Raw genomic sequence first — 17694 nt, forward strand, 5'->3', positions numbered from 1 at the left:
ATAATTAATGACAGCTCTGAATCATGCTACTATGTTAATTATAATTAGTGATTTGTAATTAGCCCTCTGAAAGAATGGCAGGCAGAATAAGGGCCTTCTGAATTGTACCTGAGAAAAAATTAAAAGCAGATCAGCCTGTCTTCTCTGTTCAGGCATCTTTGTTTTTTTTTCTGCAGGCATTAATCTGGGCAGCTAGACACACAGTAAACATGAGATGACAAGCCTGACTAAAGATCTTCAGGCTGTAATCTTAAAAGGGCTCAGATGAGCTGATAAAATGTACAATCCAGTTTTACACCAAGCCTTAGTATGTATCCTCTCTGAGATGAGGGATGCCTCTCTCTCTCCCTCTCTCTCTCTCTCTCTCTCATTTAAGTTACATACTGTATTAAAGCCTAATAGCCCAGGCAGAGAAGCACTGTCAGACAATATTTCAGAGAGATATATAGGTTCTGCTTGAAATACAATATTTCAAACATATCACATGGACAAAGTACAGATAAAGCAAGGAGGGTACAGACTTTTAAACTGGCGTGGTGAGATAAAGAAAAGATTTGTTGGCTAAAATAGCCTTTAATGTGAAAGGTAGCTACAGCAGTCATTCAACACCAGTCAGTCATTAACAGTTTTCCTTTAGACGGAGTTGGCTCGTGTCCTGAGATACAGCCTTTAAAGTAGCACCACGGTGTATCTGCTCTAACATTGCCTAATGAATGGAAAAGTCCAGCGGGGACCATCCCCGTGTTTCCCAGGAGCCTTGGCGGCTTGGGGTGAGCAGCCCACCGCCCAGCACATAAAAGACATGTACGGTATAAAGACGGGATCCTGAAGCTACAGTAGCAGCGGCTCCGCCCGCCTTTGTTCTCCTCTTCAAAGGCAGAGGCTTCCTCCGCAGGATCAAAAATCCACAAACAAATAAAGTTCTTAAAAAGAGATGGAAGGGCAGCCTACTGAAATCCCCTCGCTACTTCCCTGAGGTCTTGCATGAGGCAGTGTATTGATGACAACACACTCATTGCTGGTTATTGGCCATTCCAGAGACGGCATTTTAATATGTTATATACAGTTTGCTATATATTTGTGTGTGTGTGTATGTGCGTGCATGTGTGTATTTGTACTGTATATGTATGTGTTTGTACTGTATACAGTATGTGTGTGTGTTTGTACTGTATGCGTGTGTGTGTGTGTGTGCGTGTGTGTGTGTGTTTGTGCCTGTGTGTGTGTGTATGTATGTGTGTGTGTATTTGTGCGCGTTGCACTGCGTGTGTGTGAGTGTGTGTTAAATCCCACCTCACTGGTGCTCCTCTGCTCTGGGCAGGCTTGAGCAGGACGGTCACTGTGCTGTCCGTCTGGTTGAGGGAGGTCTCCTGATCATAGGCCGGCATAGAGGGAGCTAGAGGTACACACAGAGGTCAGAGGTACACACAGAGGTCAAATTACTCTACGCTTTTCCCCACCACTAAACAGTATGTTTACAGCTCTTAGCTGGAACACTGACATCACCGAGACTGTAGCGGTCGCTGCTAGGGGACTGCTGTCCACTGTGTACCCTCGACTGCGCTGACCTGAGATCTTGGTGGTGAACTGGGTGATGACGGGCGGCCCGTAGCCCTTGGCCGTGCTGGCCTGCAGGGTGAAGGAGTAGGTGGAGCCAGGGTAGAGGCCCATGAACACGTGGCTGGTCTCGTTGCCAAGCTTCAGCACCTTGCCGCTCTGGTTGGACAGGTCCAGCTCTGGGTCGAAGGAGCTCACCGCCTTGTAGGAGATCTGGGAAAAGGGGAATAAACAAACCTGACATTAGCTCTACTGTACATGTTGACGGTCGTGTCCGATAGGGAGTTCATGTCCTGATCGGCAGTACTCTCTTCAGTACGTTTGGACGTATATCTAACGTGTTTGACGTTTGGCAGCTTCATATGTTGGAGCAGTGGGCTCCAGAATTAATATGCTGTGGCTCTGGGAGAGGAAAGTATAACACGATTTGGAATCTGCTGAATAGACAGAGGTGCTTATCTTTCATCACATATTATACATATTGTATTGGCTTGTTGTTATTGAGCTGCCCCACCCCCGCTAATCTATTCCTCCTCCATAACTATACACAGGAGCTCTAGAGGGAAGCATTAAGGTGAGTGTTTTTGTTAATATCCATTTTAAATATCTATGAAGCCCACTTAAAGAAAACGCCTCTGCTCATAATGGGAAGCCTTCATTATAATTCCAATTAAAAGAACACAAAGGGAGTTTAGAGTGCAGCATAATTTGTGTCCATCAAGTTTGAAATGCTTGGGGGCCTTCTCATTTATTCTTTGTCTTTGAAATGACTCTGCCATGCCAAATAATATATCATAACATTTCAGGGTAAGGAATTTGAAATGACTTATCAACACTGGGCACTTGGACAAATTTTTACAATTTAAATTAAACTGACGGGAAGAACTGAAGGAGAATAATTAAAAGCAAATGAATGCTTTTGATTTTGATTAGTTTTTGAATTGCAAATTGAGCTTTTGCTCGATTTCAGGATTTTTGGCGCATGTCTAAATTGGGAGGCTAGAGGATTCAGAATGAAGCATACAGTATATGCATTTCAAAGACAATGGGGCAAAAGTAGTTGACATTATAGTTCAAACACACTATCTGCAAAATAGTTTATAAAGTATGGTAATTGAAGAGAAATGTCACATTTCAGAGGATTTTGGAGCAAGATAAGACCAGTGCTGTATTCTCACAGCCCAGCCAGAGAAGAGGGGTCTCTTTTGATACCGTAGCTTGTCAGAGGGATCTCACTTTGAGGCCTTTGATAGTGTAAAATCAAAGGGAGGTCCTGACTTAAAGGCACCGCCTTCACGGGAATTCCAACAAAAATACAGAGTTAGGTATCGCCAAAGATTGCAATGTGAGACACACACACACACACACACACACACACACACATGCAAACACATGCACACGCACACACACACCTGCAGGCTTGCTGCACATTCCTTAACCTGTCACAGTAGGTATTCAGCACAGACAATCTGACTGTTATTATAATTATCTACTTCGCCTTTTAAGAACTACCGATTCAACAGTAGTAGGAAATTCTATCCTTCCAAAATGTCAGCCGTGGCGTGTCTACCTCAATAGCTCGGCGACAGCGAGCCACTTACCATAACAGGATGCATCAGGGGAAATATGCCTAGTTACGCAGAGGGAGCGAGTGGGCTGATCGCTAGCTACGGCTAGCTGGAGGTCGTAACATCTCGTGCTCTATATAAATATGCGACAGTGTGATTGTTGACATGAACTGTTAGAAGGGTCCCTCCAGCTATGATTGAAATGCCCTCGAGCTCTCGAGCCCCGTCTATTTCATATTGGGTTCACGCTGCTCACCTGATGCTGTGGCGGCCGATAGAGCGACCTATAGCGCGCCGCCTGATTGTATAACCTCTGCAATTCAATCTCCCTCTGTCCCTCCGCCCCCATCGGTGGGTAACGGCTCCGTCAATGAATGCTAACCCAGTCAAAATGCCAAGCATGAGCGAATGGGGACAGGAGAAAAAAAACAAACAATGGTGGATCAATGGTTGTGGGGAAAGGCTGGAGGACGACTTCCAGCTCCTGCTGCTTGAAATGAATGTGCATATATACTGTAACGAGGCTCCTTTTTTTATTCAAGAGTCAATACAGCTCACAAGCCTCTATGTCAAAAAACTCGCCGCGTCGGGTAATTGAAGGGCGTGTAAAGCGTAGTTCTTTGGCTCTCTGTTGTCGCCCGGCAGAGTAAAAAGAAAAAAGGGGAGCTTAGCGAAGGACAGCCAGAAAGGCGCTGACTGCTCCTTGCTGTGATTTACATGGTGTCGTAGCACACAACTTGTACGGTGCGTCATTATCTACATCCAGTTACGCTCACCTCGTACTGAACGATGACGCCGTAGGTCTGGGCCGGCTCGCGCCACTTCAGGACGATCTTCTCCTCGTAGGAGCTGCCCTGGATGGACTCCAGAGGGACCGCCCCCGGCACTGGTGGGAAATGAACCGAAATGAAACGAGCAGTCAGAAAGCTTTTCAAAGGCTAAAATAAACGGGTTCCAATGCCGATCAACACGGACTGAACACCATTACTGTACGTTTGGATTTAATTTCCGTTACTCTGGCGCATAAAACGCTGAGGAGATAGGTCTTTGAGAAGGGGACAGAATGAGTTGGGACACTTTGTTCACGTATCTAAAAATGTACCCCAAACAAACTGGAACTGGCTGTGCTGGAACTACTGGAACACACACCCCACAGGAAATATAACTCAGAAGCTTCTGCCGAGATCTGAACCTTTCACCCTGATGGGAATTGCTTTCGATCCTTAAATGAAATGGAACGATAGTTTTTTTTTGTCAAAGGGATCTATCTAAAATAACACAGTACCTAGAGCTACTCTTGTCTGATTCATACTCCCTTAGGGAACCTAAACACATACTCTCACCCCCACCAGATAGATACTGTAGCAGTCGTCTCTTTCAAGACTTCCTACCAAAGGTACAGTACTGGAGACATTACAAAGATTCTCTTTTTGTCAGTTAAATCTGTTTGTTATTTGTCACAGGTTTTCTTGAGAGCTGCGTGGGTTCATTTCCTAAGTCTGTAGAGGCACGCTAGTAGGGGTTTGATCTTTGAAGAAGATTGTGTGAATGGAAAATTAAACAGTGATAACAATAGCCTCCTACAAGTACAATATGTCCAACATCTGACACTGCAACTCACACTGGCGTTGGGGAACCTCAACCAACGTGGTAGTTCACTGCACAGCATTACGGCCTTCATAAACGTCTAAATAAAATTCCAAATTGAGTTATTATAGGTGTACTTAATCAAGCTCACCGTCCTCGTCGGTCTGCACCTCCAGCTCCTGGCTCTCCTTGACCCCCTCTTGGTTGCGCAGGACCAGCTTGACGCTCAGGTTGGTGTAGGGGGTCAGGTTGTGGATGGTGTGCTGGGGGTCGCGGCCCTGCGTGTCGTAGCACGTCTCCTCCCGGGTCTCGTCCTTCCCGCCCAGCCTGGACCGGTACTGCACCGTCAGGTTGTAGCCGTGGCAACGCGTCACGTTGTAGCCCAGCGGCTCCCAGCGCACCGTCACCTGCTTGGACTGGACGTCCACCACCTCCAGCCTCTTGGGGCCGTGCATGGGCTCTGTGGGGGGGGGCGGACATGAGGATACCTGGACTGGACTGGACAATCGCTATTCATGTGATTCGTGGCACACATTGTGGGAAATACCGACGGACCGATTTCTCTTTTCGTGCCGACCACCATAGGAGGACATCAACAGGGGAATCTATTACAGAAGGATTGTTGTTCACCGTGCCGTCTAAAGTCTCTGTTCTGGTCAGCGTTGCCGGGTGATCTTTTTCAGGGTTTCAAAGGAGCCGTTTGACAGGGAGGTGCCCAGCAGGCTATGGCCGTGGCTGGCACGGCAATCAACCGACACGCCACCAGACCCAGAACCTGCTGGTGAGACTCGCACAGTAGGGGGCACATCATCCCGTCAGAGCGTGTCTTTCTGTTCACTCCTTCCCCTTATCCTTCCCCTGCCAGACCCAGAGGCCCAGGCGGTTATCAGCTCCACACTGACACGGAGTCAAGGAGCCTGTCTGACCAGGCAAAACACCCCCCCCCCACCCCGCCATTGCTATCACCTCTGATCACACACGCTGTCCGTCTCTGCCTGCGTCTCTCTCTCTCTCTCTCCCTCTCTCTCTCTCTCCCTCCCTCTCTCTCTCTCTCCCTCTCTCTCTCTCTCTCTCCCTCTCTCTCTCTCTCTCCCTCCCTCTCTCTCTCTCTCCACCTATCCTCCTCCTCCTATGGGAGGAGAGCAGCCGGAGCACAAAGTAATGGGATCAATTTCCATTCCAGGTTAGATTCTCAGTCCATCTCTCTGGAACTTAACACTTTACCACCTATTAGGAACAGCCAGGGCTCAATATCTCCCCCCCCCCCCACCCCGTTTCCCAGGAGACACAGCCCAGCAATCCAGAGGCCGCGGCGGCAGCCATGTTTAACATTCTGGAGGTGCAGGGGGAGACTGGACTCCTCATTTTAATCTGGCGGCACACTGGACCCTATGTGTCTGGTCAGAGATGCTCCGACATGTCAAGCAAGCAAGGAACGACAAACAACATCAACAACAACAACAACAACCGCAACATTATTCTGCGTTTTGCCTTTTTTCATTTGGAAAGATGGATGGTATTAAATTGACTAAAAAGGATGAATAACATCCCCAGATCACTGCTTGACAGGCCTGTAAATCCCCACGGGGGATTCCATGTATCAGTTGTAACCATAAATCTTCTTGGATAAGACAAAATAATGACTTTAACTATAAAAAAAATAACAAAAATACAGTATGGAAAGAAATTAGGTCATAACACATGACATGATTGATGTCTGAGAGAGAAGAGAGAGAGAGAGAGGGAGGGAGAGAGTGAGAGAATCAAGGAAAGATGGGAGACTGAGATTTCACAAGGAGAGACACTTTGATCTGTCCTGTGCTTTAACAGAGGTGCTGAGTGCCACCAGCCAAGTGAACACGGAGGTGGAGGGGGAGAGGAATGGGTTATCAATCAATCAATCAATCAATCAAAGCTTTATTTGTATAGCGCATTTCATACCCAGAGGCAACACAATGCGCTTTACAGAGAACAAGGGAGGAGGGCATACGACCCACTCTCTACATATTCCAGAGGGAAGCAAAAAACAGTAATCACCCGGGGGCCAGATAAGTGAGCTGTTAAAATTCTTAATGAGTGGTATCTGGAAAGAACTCCCTCACTGAAAGTAAGTCACTATTTCTGTTCTGTTTTTGTGACTTACAATACAAATAAGTATTATTTTGTGAACTGCATTAATGGCAAACCAAGCAGTATGAGTCATGAAGGTACAAATCCTCAGGGAGTAGTTTGTTGATTGTCTCAAAAAATCTAACACGAAAAGCGATTGATTTTCCTTGAGCAAGGAGCCTTCTACAATATTATACAGCCTCTCATTGGAATTAAAATGTGTCTGTCAGATGGAAAAATGCTGTATGTAGTACTGTCCTGTCCATATTGTAATGAAATATATAGTGATCTCCGGTTCTAAATCCTTGAAACATGACTTCCATACATTTTCCTGGCAGGGGATATACTCCAACAGACTTGCAACCTTCAAAGAGAATCACTCAAAGAAGGTAAACAGATGGATGTTGACAGGTAAACAGATGACATGCCATGATGAGAAGGTAAATTCCACTCCACCAACAAGCCATTTTGACAGATGCCACAAATTCTCTAAGGGTGCTCACCATTTTCTATAACACAACATTCAGATGGGGGAAATGTTTAAAAACACAAAAATTGAGTAGCGAATGACAGAGGAGAACCAGACCTTGTCAATTCCATATGCCATGTGGGAAAGCCATCCAGAAAATAGAACGTTAAACCCCTCTATTTGCAGAACTATCTGTCGGCCACACTCAGTAACCAACGGTTACACTAAAAGCACTGCGAATTGCAGGGTGGCCAGGCGCAGAAATCAAATTAGACCAAGATGCTCTCAAACTGCCAAATGCACTAAAGTGTGAATTTCAAGCAGACCTGTGCAAGCGGCCGGGGAGAGTCTCATTTCTGGAGCCTTCACGGAGAATGTCACAGTACCCATCTTTGTGGGGCGTCACAGATAATGTCCACTGTACTCCAGCATTGGCCCATGGGGGGAGATGACTGCATCGAGCTACTGTAGAACACTGAGGAGCGAAAGTGAAATTCCCCCGGTGTTGGAACGGTACCGCTGATAGAAACTGGGGAAGTTAGCAGCAGCGCGGTGGCAGGTACAGTACAGGAGGGGGCAGACAGTAATGGTGGGGGAACCATTACTGGTGGTGGGGAACTCACACATGATACAGTAGAGAACCTCTAGAGCCTGTTACACCATTCCATGGGGAAGAATGAGATGGGAAAATGCTTCATAGTATTGCTGTGCACATTGCAATTAACTAAATTATATAGTAATCCCCTCCTTGGACCATGACTTCCATACATACAGGTAGTAATACAGGACTTTCAAACCTACAGGTAGCCAATCTACTGTACGAGCCAATCTCTAAACATTACACTCTAGAGTACTACAGACTGAGGACGTTCATCCAGATTTTGCTGCTAAAAGTGGGTGGCAACAATTTGGGAGATTAAAAACCTGCATTTCAGAACAAATCGAAAGTCTCGTCAATGTTTTGATTCTCCACTCACTAGTGACGAAGATAAGGGAAGGACATTGTTTCCGGCAAGGCGAGTCCTTCACCCTATTGAAGATCTACTGTGGCCAGTGGCCCAGTCCCAATGTCCACCCTTACGTACTCACAGACTTTGAGGCGCATTCCTGCTAAGTGTGTGAGGGTTTAGGGCTGTCCCGTTGTCAAGGGCACCAGGGCTCCCTGGCAGACATTTTGAGCCCTTCATACTCCCTTTCCCCTCTCTTTACTTCTGCAGACTTTCCCTATGGGAGCAAAACAACATGCTTTCATCTGGACTTTCTTATCAAGGTCCACGGTTCAAGATTGTTTATTTGTCACATGCACAGAGATAAGTAAAACCTGCAGTGAAATGTATGTTCTGGTGTGGAGCGTCCGGGTGAGGTGCTCGGTGGTGTGCACACCGAGGTATTTGAAGCTGGAAACCCTCTCTACAGGTTCTCCACTGATCCTCAGCTGATGTTCACCGAGCTGCTGTCTCCTGAGGTCCACCACCACTTCCTTCGTCTTGCTGACGTTCAGGATCAGGTTGTTGGACTGGCACCACTGTGCCAGGAGGTTTAGGTGTTCGTCGTTGTTAGAGATCAGACCTACCACCACGGTGTCGTCTGCAGATTTGATGATGGAGGTGGAGCTGTCGGTGTCTGTGCAGTCGTGGGTATAGATGTTATACACCAGTGTGTTGAGGGTTAGTGATCCAGACGTCTGGCCACCCACTCTGACCACCTGGGGCTGGTCGCTGAGGACGTTGTGCACCAAGTTGCATAACCTGGTATTGATGTCAATACACCCTTCGCTAAGGCCCGCCCCGCTTAGTTACTGTTGCTATGTCCGACAAGCTTTCGGAGCCAGCATGGCGCTCCCATTGTTGCTAACTGCTCCCTGGAGAAATAGTGTCTAATTTTTGGAAAAAGAAAAAAGCGATTTCAGATAGAAGCAGACAGAAGGGTCTACCATACGCATTTGAAGGATATATTCAGGACGTCAAACTGACTCAGCAACGAAAGCATGGTAACAAAATAAAGATAGAAGCTAAAGCCTACAGATCAGAGTAAAAGTGGACCAGCGCACCAGCTGGCGATTCAGACAGAGGACAACGACATTAAGGAGCAACACTGTTCCTGTTAAGCTGGGTAGGTCCATTCACTATTACAGTCATTAAGAAGCAAAAGCAGTAGGCCTATATAATGGTATACTGTATTCAGTAGTAAATAAGCTGTTAGTTAACTGTTTAAGTTTGCTAGTGCCACGGATAGCTATCCATAGGGCCTACAGTATGTAGTAGCGTACCTTAAGCTAGCATCTGCAAAAACAGCATAACATTATTTTATGGTTAAAAGTAATTAATTACCTTGGAGCAGAAAAGGCTGTGTCTTTTGATCTTTGAGGGGTTCAACTGGATTTGAGGACGTTCAACATAGCTTTATCCACAGCCTACACTTTTCAGGGTTTGATTCTTTTCAGGGGAAAAAAAAATGTATACCTCCTTCCAACCTCTGCGGGTAACGAGCGTCACTATTACAATGTTAAGCCATAGCGAGCTAAAAGTCCACAAAACCAGCTCGAAAATTAAGAAAATGTGAATGTGTTTTACATTGGAGTCAACGGAGCGCCGCCACGAAAGTGTCGGACCTCTGTCGGAGCCTGTCCTGTGCTGTGACTGGACAGTCTGCGCTTCGGGGGCGTAGCTTAGCGAAGGGTGAATTGGCCTCATCCTCCTGACCAGGATGGGGGGGGACTATGGTATTGAATGCTGAACTGTAGTCGATGAACAGCAAGTTCCCCCTCCCTCTATCCTGGTGGGTTAGGGTGGTGTGCAAGAAACTGCACAAATAGTCTCATAATGATTTAAGTTTTGGTTTTATGTTTTTACGCATAGGTTATCAACCCTATAGGTTTGGATAATTTGATTTGTGCGGATTCATGCGTGCGTTTGTCTGTTAGCAGGATTACGCAAAAACTACTAGACAGATTTTCACGGAAGGGTGCACCATGGTCCAATTTAGGACCCATTACATTTTGGAGCAGATCCGAAGCTACACCACTTCACCGAGTTTCATGAAAATCGGTTTGGTAGTTTTTGTGTAATCGTAATCCAAAAAATGAATGGAGGTGAACGGCCGGCTTGGCTGTGTTTGGGCGGCCCGTGGACCCACCCCGTGATCAGGATCCGCTCCACAATGGGTTCTAAGTTGGACCATGCTACACCCTTCCACTGAGTTTTGTGAAAATCGTTCCAGTAGTTTTTGTGTAATCCTGCTAACAGACTAACACAGGTGCGCACGCACCGAAAACATTACCTCTTGCCCTGCGCTGCCGTTGGGGCGGAGGTAATGATTTCACCAAGTTGAACAGAAATGTTTTGAGGGTAAGACAGAGGGTTGTGATAATGTACAGGGGATTTGACTCAGCTCAAAATTAATTTACATGTAGTCCTACAAGAAAAATAATAACAAAATTGAATACCGCAAATAAAACGTCATGTGGTATGTCGCAAGATGCTGCTCCATTCCTCTTTATACTGTACCATTTCGAGCCCTTGCAGCCTCTCGCACTCATCCACTTTCCAGGTGACGTCAATACGTCTGAGGGTTCAGGGCTTGAGGGTTTATGGGGGACATTGGGATTCGGCCACAGACTGATTGGTATCGGTTTTCGCCGCTGTTCCAGCAACGATTTTCAATGGAGGTGTCTCTAGACTTTCGGAGGCGGAGATGTCCAAAGTGTGATATCATGAGACTACAGGTAAGAACGCAGATTTAGGACACTGATGTCACATACAGCACTTGTGGTAAAATGACCACCGAGAGTCCCTTAGTGCCTGATTATTCATGACTACTCTCCAGGGTTGATTTTGTTTATTGTTTTTTTTGGCCCTACTGGCTCCCTGTAGTCCCGGCACCAGCTGTCGCGAGGGAGGACCTGTGGCGGGGCTCCAATCACAACTCATATCCCATGACTCAGAATGACATCATTGGATGATGTCCATCAATAACAAGGTGCCTCGTGCACTTTGGAGACTGAGGGGGGGGGGGGGGGCGGGGGGGTACGGTGCTGTATGGGCGTGTGAATGACAGTTGATGAGGTGAGCCCATTACTCCACTTAGGACTGACTGCTCGGTTGGTAACTCAGGCTCTCTTGAGATCCATTCCATATTCTACTGCTCTCGTAAGCTCTCAGACACTAGGCTGCGCTGGGGTGAAAGCACTGGAGATATGACACTAATATCCAGCAGTATGGTCGAGAAATTCAGTGCCAATAGAGTTATAATTTAGGGTATGAAAGCTTCCTGTGAAGCAGGAAATTATAGAGTTCTATCTTGTCTGGGTGAATTCAATGAACTCTAGTGATTGGTATTCTAAGCATTGGGCAAATTATCACCTGCCCCTCTCTTGCTGGTGTAATTGAATCATTTGAATATGACATTTAGATAGAACTATTAGTGGGTTTTCATCATTACGCTTTGACATTTAAATAATGTTTTCCAAATTATCAGCACATTATCGCCTCCTGTTAATTCTAATGGGCTCCCCCGTCTAACCTTTCTCATGCAAATAGATAACATGATTACCCCAAACATGAAACCAGGGAACAAATAACCCCCTTCTGAAGCATGTGTCCTGGAGGGGACTTTATTGGTGCTCCCAGACCCCTCGGCTGAAGGAGAGAGACATTAGTCTTGGATGAGAGGGGACAAATTGGGCATGTCCACAGCAGACTCACTTTATTGGGAGTGAGGTACGGTATGTGTGTGTGTGTGTGTGTGTGAGAACTTGTTTGCCGGAGCTTGTGTATGAAAAAAGCTGTTGCCACGTGTGTGTGTGTGTGTGTGTGTGTGCGTGCGCGCATTACTCGTGGCACGCGGCCTCTTCTTCTGAGAGCCGGGATCCTTGTAAGACCCACATCGATTAAGAGCAGAACCGCTCGCCTTCGCTCACGTCTCTACACAGCGCGCTCTGCCGGGAGGGAAAACCACTTCCCCAGCGATTAGAAACCCTGTCATGCCATCAGGGAGGCGTGTGTGTGTGTGTGTGTGTGTGTGTGTGTGTGTGGAGGGGGGGGGGGGGGGGGCAGTGTAGATGTAATCACAGAACAAAACACTCCTCAGGTAGCGTAGGAGAAGGAGGAGAAGGAGGAGCGACTGCTCGCTGTCGCAGAAGGAAAAGAGCAATGCCTCCGCCTTCGCAGAACGCCATGTACACCGGGTGAGAATGTCAGCCTGTTCCGCGCGGACATGTCGCGCGTGAGAGGGTGTTTCTCTGAGACAGCGCGGCGCAGCAACATGACAATAACATACCTCCCCCTTCCTGCTTCAGAGGGCTGCCTCATGCAAAGTGTCCCTGTGTTCCAGCTCAGCCAGCTGGCTCCAGTGAAGCCGTCACTTTTACTCTCCCTGTGGCAAGTCTTATTCACTGGGATGTGTTTAAACTGGGAGGCCTGGGAGACAGACTTGTTTGCCTCCTTCTATTAGAATCTGGGCTATAGCGGCGAGGCCATTGCGGTAATGACATGGTTTCACGCTTATGAAATCATTTTCATATCGCACAAGAGGCAAGCTAGTAACGATAGCTTTTGATAACCAACAATCAAACCTCGATCACCCTCTAGAGTGTTCCTTAATGCAATCTTCTAGACATAGAGATAAAGAGTGGGGAGGGAGAGAGAGAGAGAGAGAGAGGAAGAGAGGGAGAGAGAGAGTTAGAAAGAGAGGAAAGGAGAGCGGGAGAGAGAGGGAGACAAAATGGTAGAGACAGAGAGAGAGAGCGAGAGAGAGGGGAAGAGAGAGGGAGGGGGGTTCTCTGAGACAGCACGGTAGAGCAACATGACAATATCATACATCCCACTTCCTGGTTCAGAGGGATTTTTTCATTTAAAGTGTTCCTGAGAGAGCGTGAGAGAGAGAGAGAGAGAGAGAGAAGGGGAAAGAGAGATGGGTGGAGAAAGATGTGGGCGTTGCCGGGTTTTTACACACGGCCAAGGTTTTCATTCCACTCATAATAATAATCATACAACAAGTTAAACAAGAAGCAAAGTCCTTGAGGTTGACACATGTACACAAATTAGAACTGATGATGCTATAACACACACAGGCCTAGTCCCCAGCACACACACACACACATATACACCGCCCACCGCCCACCCCCCCCACCAAACCACACACAAACACACACACACACACACACACACACACACACGCACGCACGCACACACGCAGGTACGCACGCACACACACACACACACACACACACACACACACACACACACACACACACACACACACACCACACCCCTCCACCAACCCACACACACACACACACACACACACACACACACACACACACACACATCCCTTTGAGGCTTGGATAATCAGAGGGATTTATTGAACGGCGGCGGTCTCCCCTCACTCTATCAAGTCCTTCTTTTATGGGCGCCGTGATTAATGAGAGCGCCATGACGGGTTGGAATGAGCGGCTGGCCTGGAGAGAGAGAGAGAGAGAGAGAGAGAGAGAAAGAGAGAGAGAGCACCGCATCCAGACCACAGACAGAGCGAAAGAGAGATGGAGAGAGAGAGAGAGAGAGATGGAGAGAGAGAGAGAGAGAGAGAGAGAGAGAGAGAGAGAGAGAGCCAGGGTGGCTGGACTGACACTCTGTCTGATGAGCCCGCACCCCCCCACCCTCGATGAAGCGGCAGGGGGGCTGGGATGGAGTGAACACCTGCTCAGACCTCCGGAGCAGAGGAAGCCCACTCTGCTCTCTCTCTCTCTCTCTCTCTCTCTCTTTCTCTCTCTCTCTCTCTCTCTCTCTCGTGGGCCATCGCATGACATGACTTCGGATGATTCCTGGCTCGCTGCAGACATCAAAGAGCCCTGGTCCTGGTCATACGGTAGCCAGACTTTCGGCAGTGTTAGAATCGTTAGCTGAATTAGATAAATGTATTGTTAATTTATTATCTACTCTATTTATCTTCACGGGTGAGAGAATACAGGGGTTTACACAGAGTAGGATTAATGCCATTCTAAAGGATTAGAGGAACATACTAAGTGAGTCTCCCGGGGGTGGAGGTGCAGAAAGAGCTGCTCCACATGCTCCCACCACCAGTCAGAGGAAAACAGATGGACCGCCAGGAGATGAGGAGAAGAGAGGAGAGGAGAGATGAGGAGAGATGAGGAGAGAGGAGAGATGAGGAGAGAGGAGTAGAGGGGAGAGGAGAGGAGAGATGAGCAGAGAGGAGTAGAGAGGAGAGGAGAGATGAGGAGAGAGGAGTAGAGAGGAGAGGAGAGATGAGGAGAGAGGAGTGAGGAGTAGAGAGGAGAGGAGAGGAGAGATGAGGAGAGATGAGTAGAGAGGAGAGGGGAGATGAGGAGAGAGGAGTAGAGAGGAGAGGAGAGATGAGGAGAGAGGAGTAGAGAGGAGAGGAGAGATGAGGAGAGAGGAGTAGAGAGGAGAGATGAGGAGAGAGGAGTAGAGGGGATAGGAGAGGAGAGATGAGGAGAGAGGAGTAGAGAGGAGAGGAGAGATGAGGAGAGAGGAGTAGAGAGGAGAGGAGAGATGAGGAATGAGGAGTAGAGAGGAGAGGAGAGAGGAGTAGAGAGGAGAGGAGAGATGAGGAGTAGAGAGGAGAGGAGAGATGAGGAGAGAGGAGTAGAGAGGAGAGATGAGGAGAGAGGAGTGAGGAGTAGAGAGGAGAGGAGAGGAAAGGAGAGATGAGGAGAGATGAGTAGAGAGGAGAGGAGAGATGAGGAGAGAGGAGTAGAGAGGAGAGGAGAGGAGAGATGAGGAGAGAGGAGTAGAGAGGAGAGATGAGGAGAGATGAGTAGAGAGGAGAGGAGAGATGAGGAGAGAGGAGTAGAGAGGAGAGGAGAGATTAGGAGAGAGGAGTAGAGAGGAGTAGAGAGGAGAGGAGAGGAGAGATGAGGAGAGAGGAGTAGAGAGGAGTACAGAGGAGAGGAGAGATGAGGAGAGAGGAGTAGAGTGGAGACATGAGAGGGAAAGAAAGGAGAGGAAAAGAAAGGAGAGCAGGAGGTGGAGCAACGGAAAATCGATCTTTCATTTTGTTTCCACCAGTGCGCTGCGGTGGTGATTGGGGTCAGACTGCCAGGAGAGACCCCAACACGCACGCACGCACGCACATCGCATGTGTTGAGTCTTAAATGCAGCAGTGGTCCTGGGGAAAAGCCAGTGGTTGGGCCGACAAAAACAGGAAGGACACACACTCCGACTACTGACGGGACGCGATCTCTACAAGAGCCGAGGGAGGCGGGAGGTGACCAAGGTGATCCTTCATCTTCAAAACTTTCCAGATGGCCTGAGGAGTGTTGTCATTCGCCGCCCCAGGCTGCGGTGTGCGCCCAGTGTGGTTCAGCTAGGGCGTTACCACGGGTGTAAATCAAAGTGAAGGTTTGTAAATGGTCAACTTTGTAAAATGGTCACCTCACGTTTGGAGCTACAGTATGTAGGCCGAGATTATCACAGGAGAAGATCGATGAGGTCTCAGATAAACTCGAACAGGTCCAAACTGGTTATAAGCGGGAGCTGGTCTAAAGTACTGGTCGTGTACTTCAGTACATATGAAGTGGAGAGGTTTCTGCGTCAGTCACAGTTATCCGAGCAGACTGGAGGAGAACTTCCTGAATGGCTGACAAGCAGAACAGGCCATCTATAATTCAGCGAAGGCCGGGAAAAATCTGTATGGCAAACATTACCCCGGATAGACCATGAATTATTGAACGCAGAGAATGGCAACATATAAAGACTTTGAAAAACATTTTTGTCCAAATTAAAAGTGTTCTGAAGAAACTCAAACACCACTGTTCGACATGCTGTACTCTGAGGGTTTCACCATCTGACGTACAAAACAAAAACAACAGACGACTGTTTGGGAGGGGTTTTCTTGGCAGCGCAAGGAGCTTTTGGGGAATTTTTGAGATTCTCCGATGTTACCGGAGAAGTCTGTTTACTTCCGTTCTGACAGTTTGAATTCCTCAGTGTTTGGGGGTAGAGATTGAATCCAAATTATATTATAATCTAATGGGGAGAAAATGAATAAACGCACCGGTTCTCTCTCACCGTTGTCTGACGACATGTCCTTGAAAACTAACAATGAACCATTCTTCTTTCAAACTCTCAGCAATAAACAGCTTTTTTCATTTTTTTTCCCAGGGCTCTGATAACCTTCCCGCAACCACAACACCAAACACAATCTATTCTGCTTTCTCTCGCTGACAAAGGGACACAAATTCAATGCAGCCTTAAAGAAAAGGCTTTCATTCACCTTGCTATACGTGACACATAAAGCCTATAGGCCACATGATTGGTAATAATCAGTGACGACGGACCAATGTTATCTGGGCGGCGTGGAGGAGTGGCTCTGTATTCACACGTCAAGGAAGCAATGGCATTGATTTAAAAAAAAAAAAACGTCAAACTATTTCCCTCCCCTTTAGATACAGGGGAGGTCCAGGGTGGAGGCGGCCTACCGGGGAGAAACCGAACCATAGTAAACGCGCGTTCGGCTGAGAACAAAGAGCACATAAGCAGAAACCCAGGGTCTGTCCCAATTCAAAGGTCGCATCCTACCTAGGCCGGATTTGAAGGCTGCTACGTCACAGCGGGGCGACAAGTGCTGTCCCAATTCATTCAGCCTACGAAGAGTCCTCCGAATGCAGCCCTCAAATGCGGCCTACTTTTGACGAATTTGAAGGATACAACTGACGGATCCTTCGCGGCCTGCCTTCGCGGCCTCCCTCCCAGAATGCGTTTCGGTCCGGATGAATTCCTGTACCAGCCGCCATTGCTCAGATTTTAAAACGTTTTTAAACCGCTTTGATGTTAATATTATTACGTTTTAATACAATTTCATGCGTGATAGTACCACCATAGAATCCCAATATGTGGAAACTTTATCCAAATTACGCCTGTATCTACAAGATAGACAATTTAAATAGGCATTTGCTGTGGTGTTTCCATAACAACCTGCCGTCAGCATTAGGACAGGTCGCGCTACCGGCACGCTTGGCACGCGCTTGGGGCTGCCTAGGCAACAAAATGAAGAGTTGGGAATCCTCCGTAGGCTAGACCGTCCCATTTCACAAAACGTTTACATCCGGCCTACCTGGCCTGAAGGACGCGACCTACGTAGACCGCATAGGCTGCGACCTAGGTAGGATGCAACCCTTGAATTGGGACAGACCCCCGTTCTGCTTTGTGTCCTTAAAAAAAAAAGAAAGAAAAAAAAGTCCATGTCCTAGGGGGAGGAAGGTGTCTGGAGGAACGGGGGATTATCATGAACGACGGTCTTCCGAAAGGCCCGGTGTGGAATTGAGAACCCAAAACGCCAGCCCCGTTCCAATTAGCTCATACCAGGAAGAGCGGTCTCCCTGGGCTCCGGTGAAGGACGCTTCCCTTCCTCCCTCATCACCGCACCCAC

At 47.7% G+C, this 17694-nt stretch overlaps 1 protein-coding gene across 1 annotated transcript in view; it reads right to left on the minus strand.

Moving 5' to 3' along the window:
• LOC311325505 (receptor-type tyrosine-protein phosphatase mu-like) overlaps positions 1-17694 on the minus strand; it is a gene marked incomplete at both ends in the record, with an annotated part of 143560 nt that overhangs the window by 59622 nt on the left and 66244 nt on the right. Inside the window, 4 exons of the mRNA XM_084458219.1 lie at positions 1291-1393; positions 1566-1767; positions 3899-4008; positions 4861-5169. Of these exons, the coding sequence (XP_084314345.1) occupies positions 1291-1393; positions 1566-1767; positions 3899-4008; positions 4861-5169 (724 nt within the window). The remainder of the gene's footprint in view (positions 1-1290; positions 1394-1565; positions 1768-3898; positions 4009-4860; positions 5170-17694) is intronic.

This window comes from Borostomias antarcticus, assembly GCF_949987555.1.
Source record: "Borostomias antarcticus genome assembly, chromosome: 24".
Lineage (NCBI taxonomy): Eukaryota > Metazoa > Chordata > Actinopteri > Stomiiformes > Stomiidae > Borostomias > Borostomias antarcticus.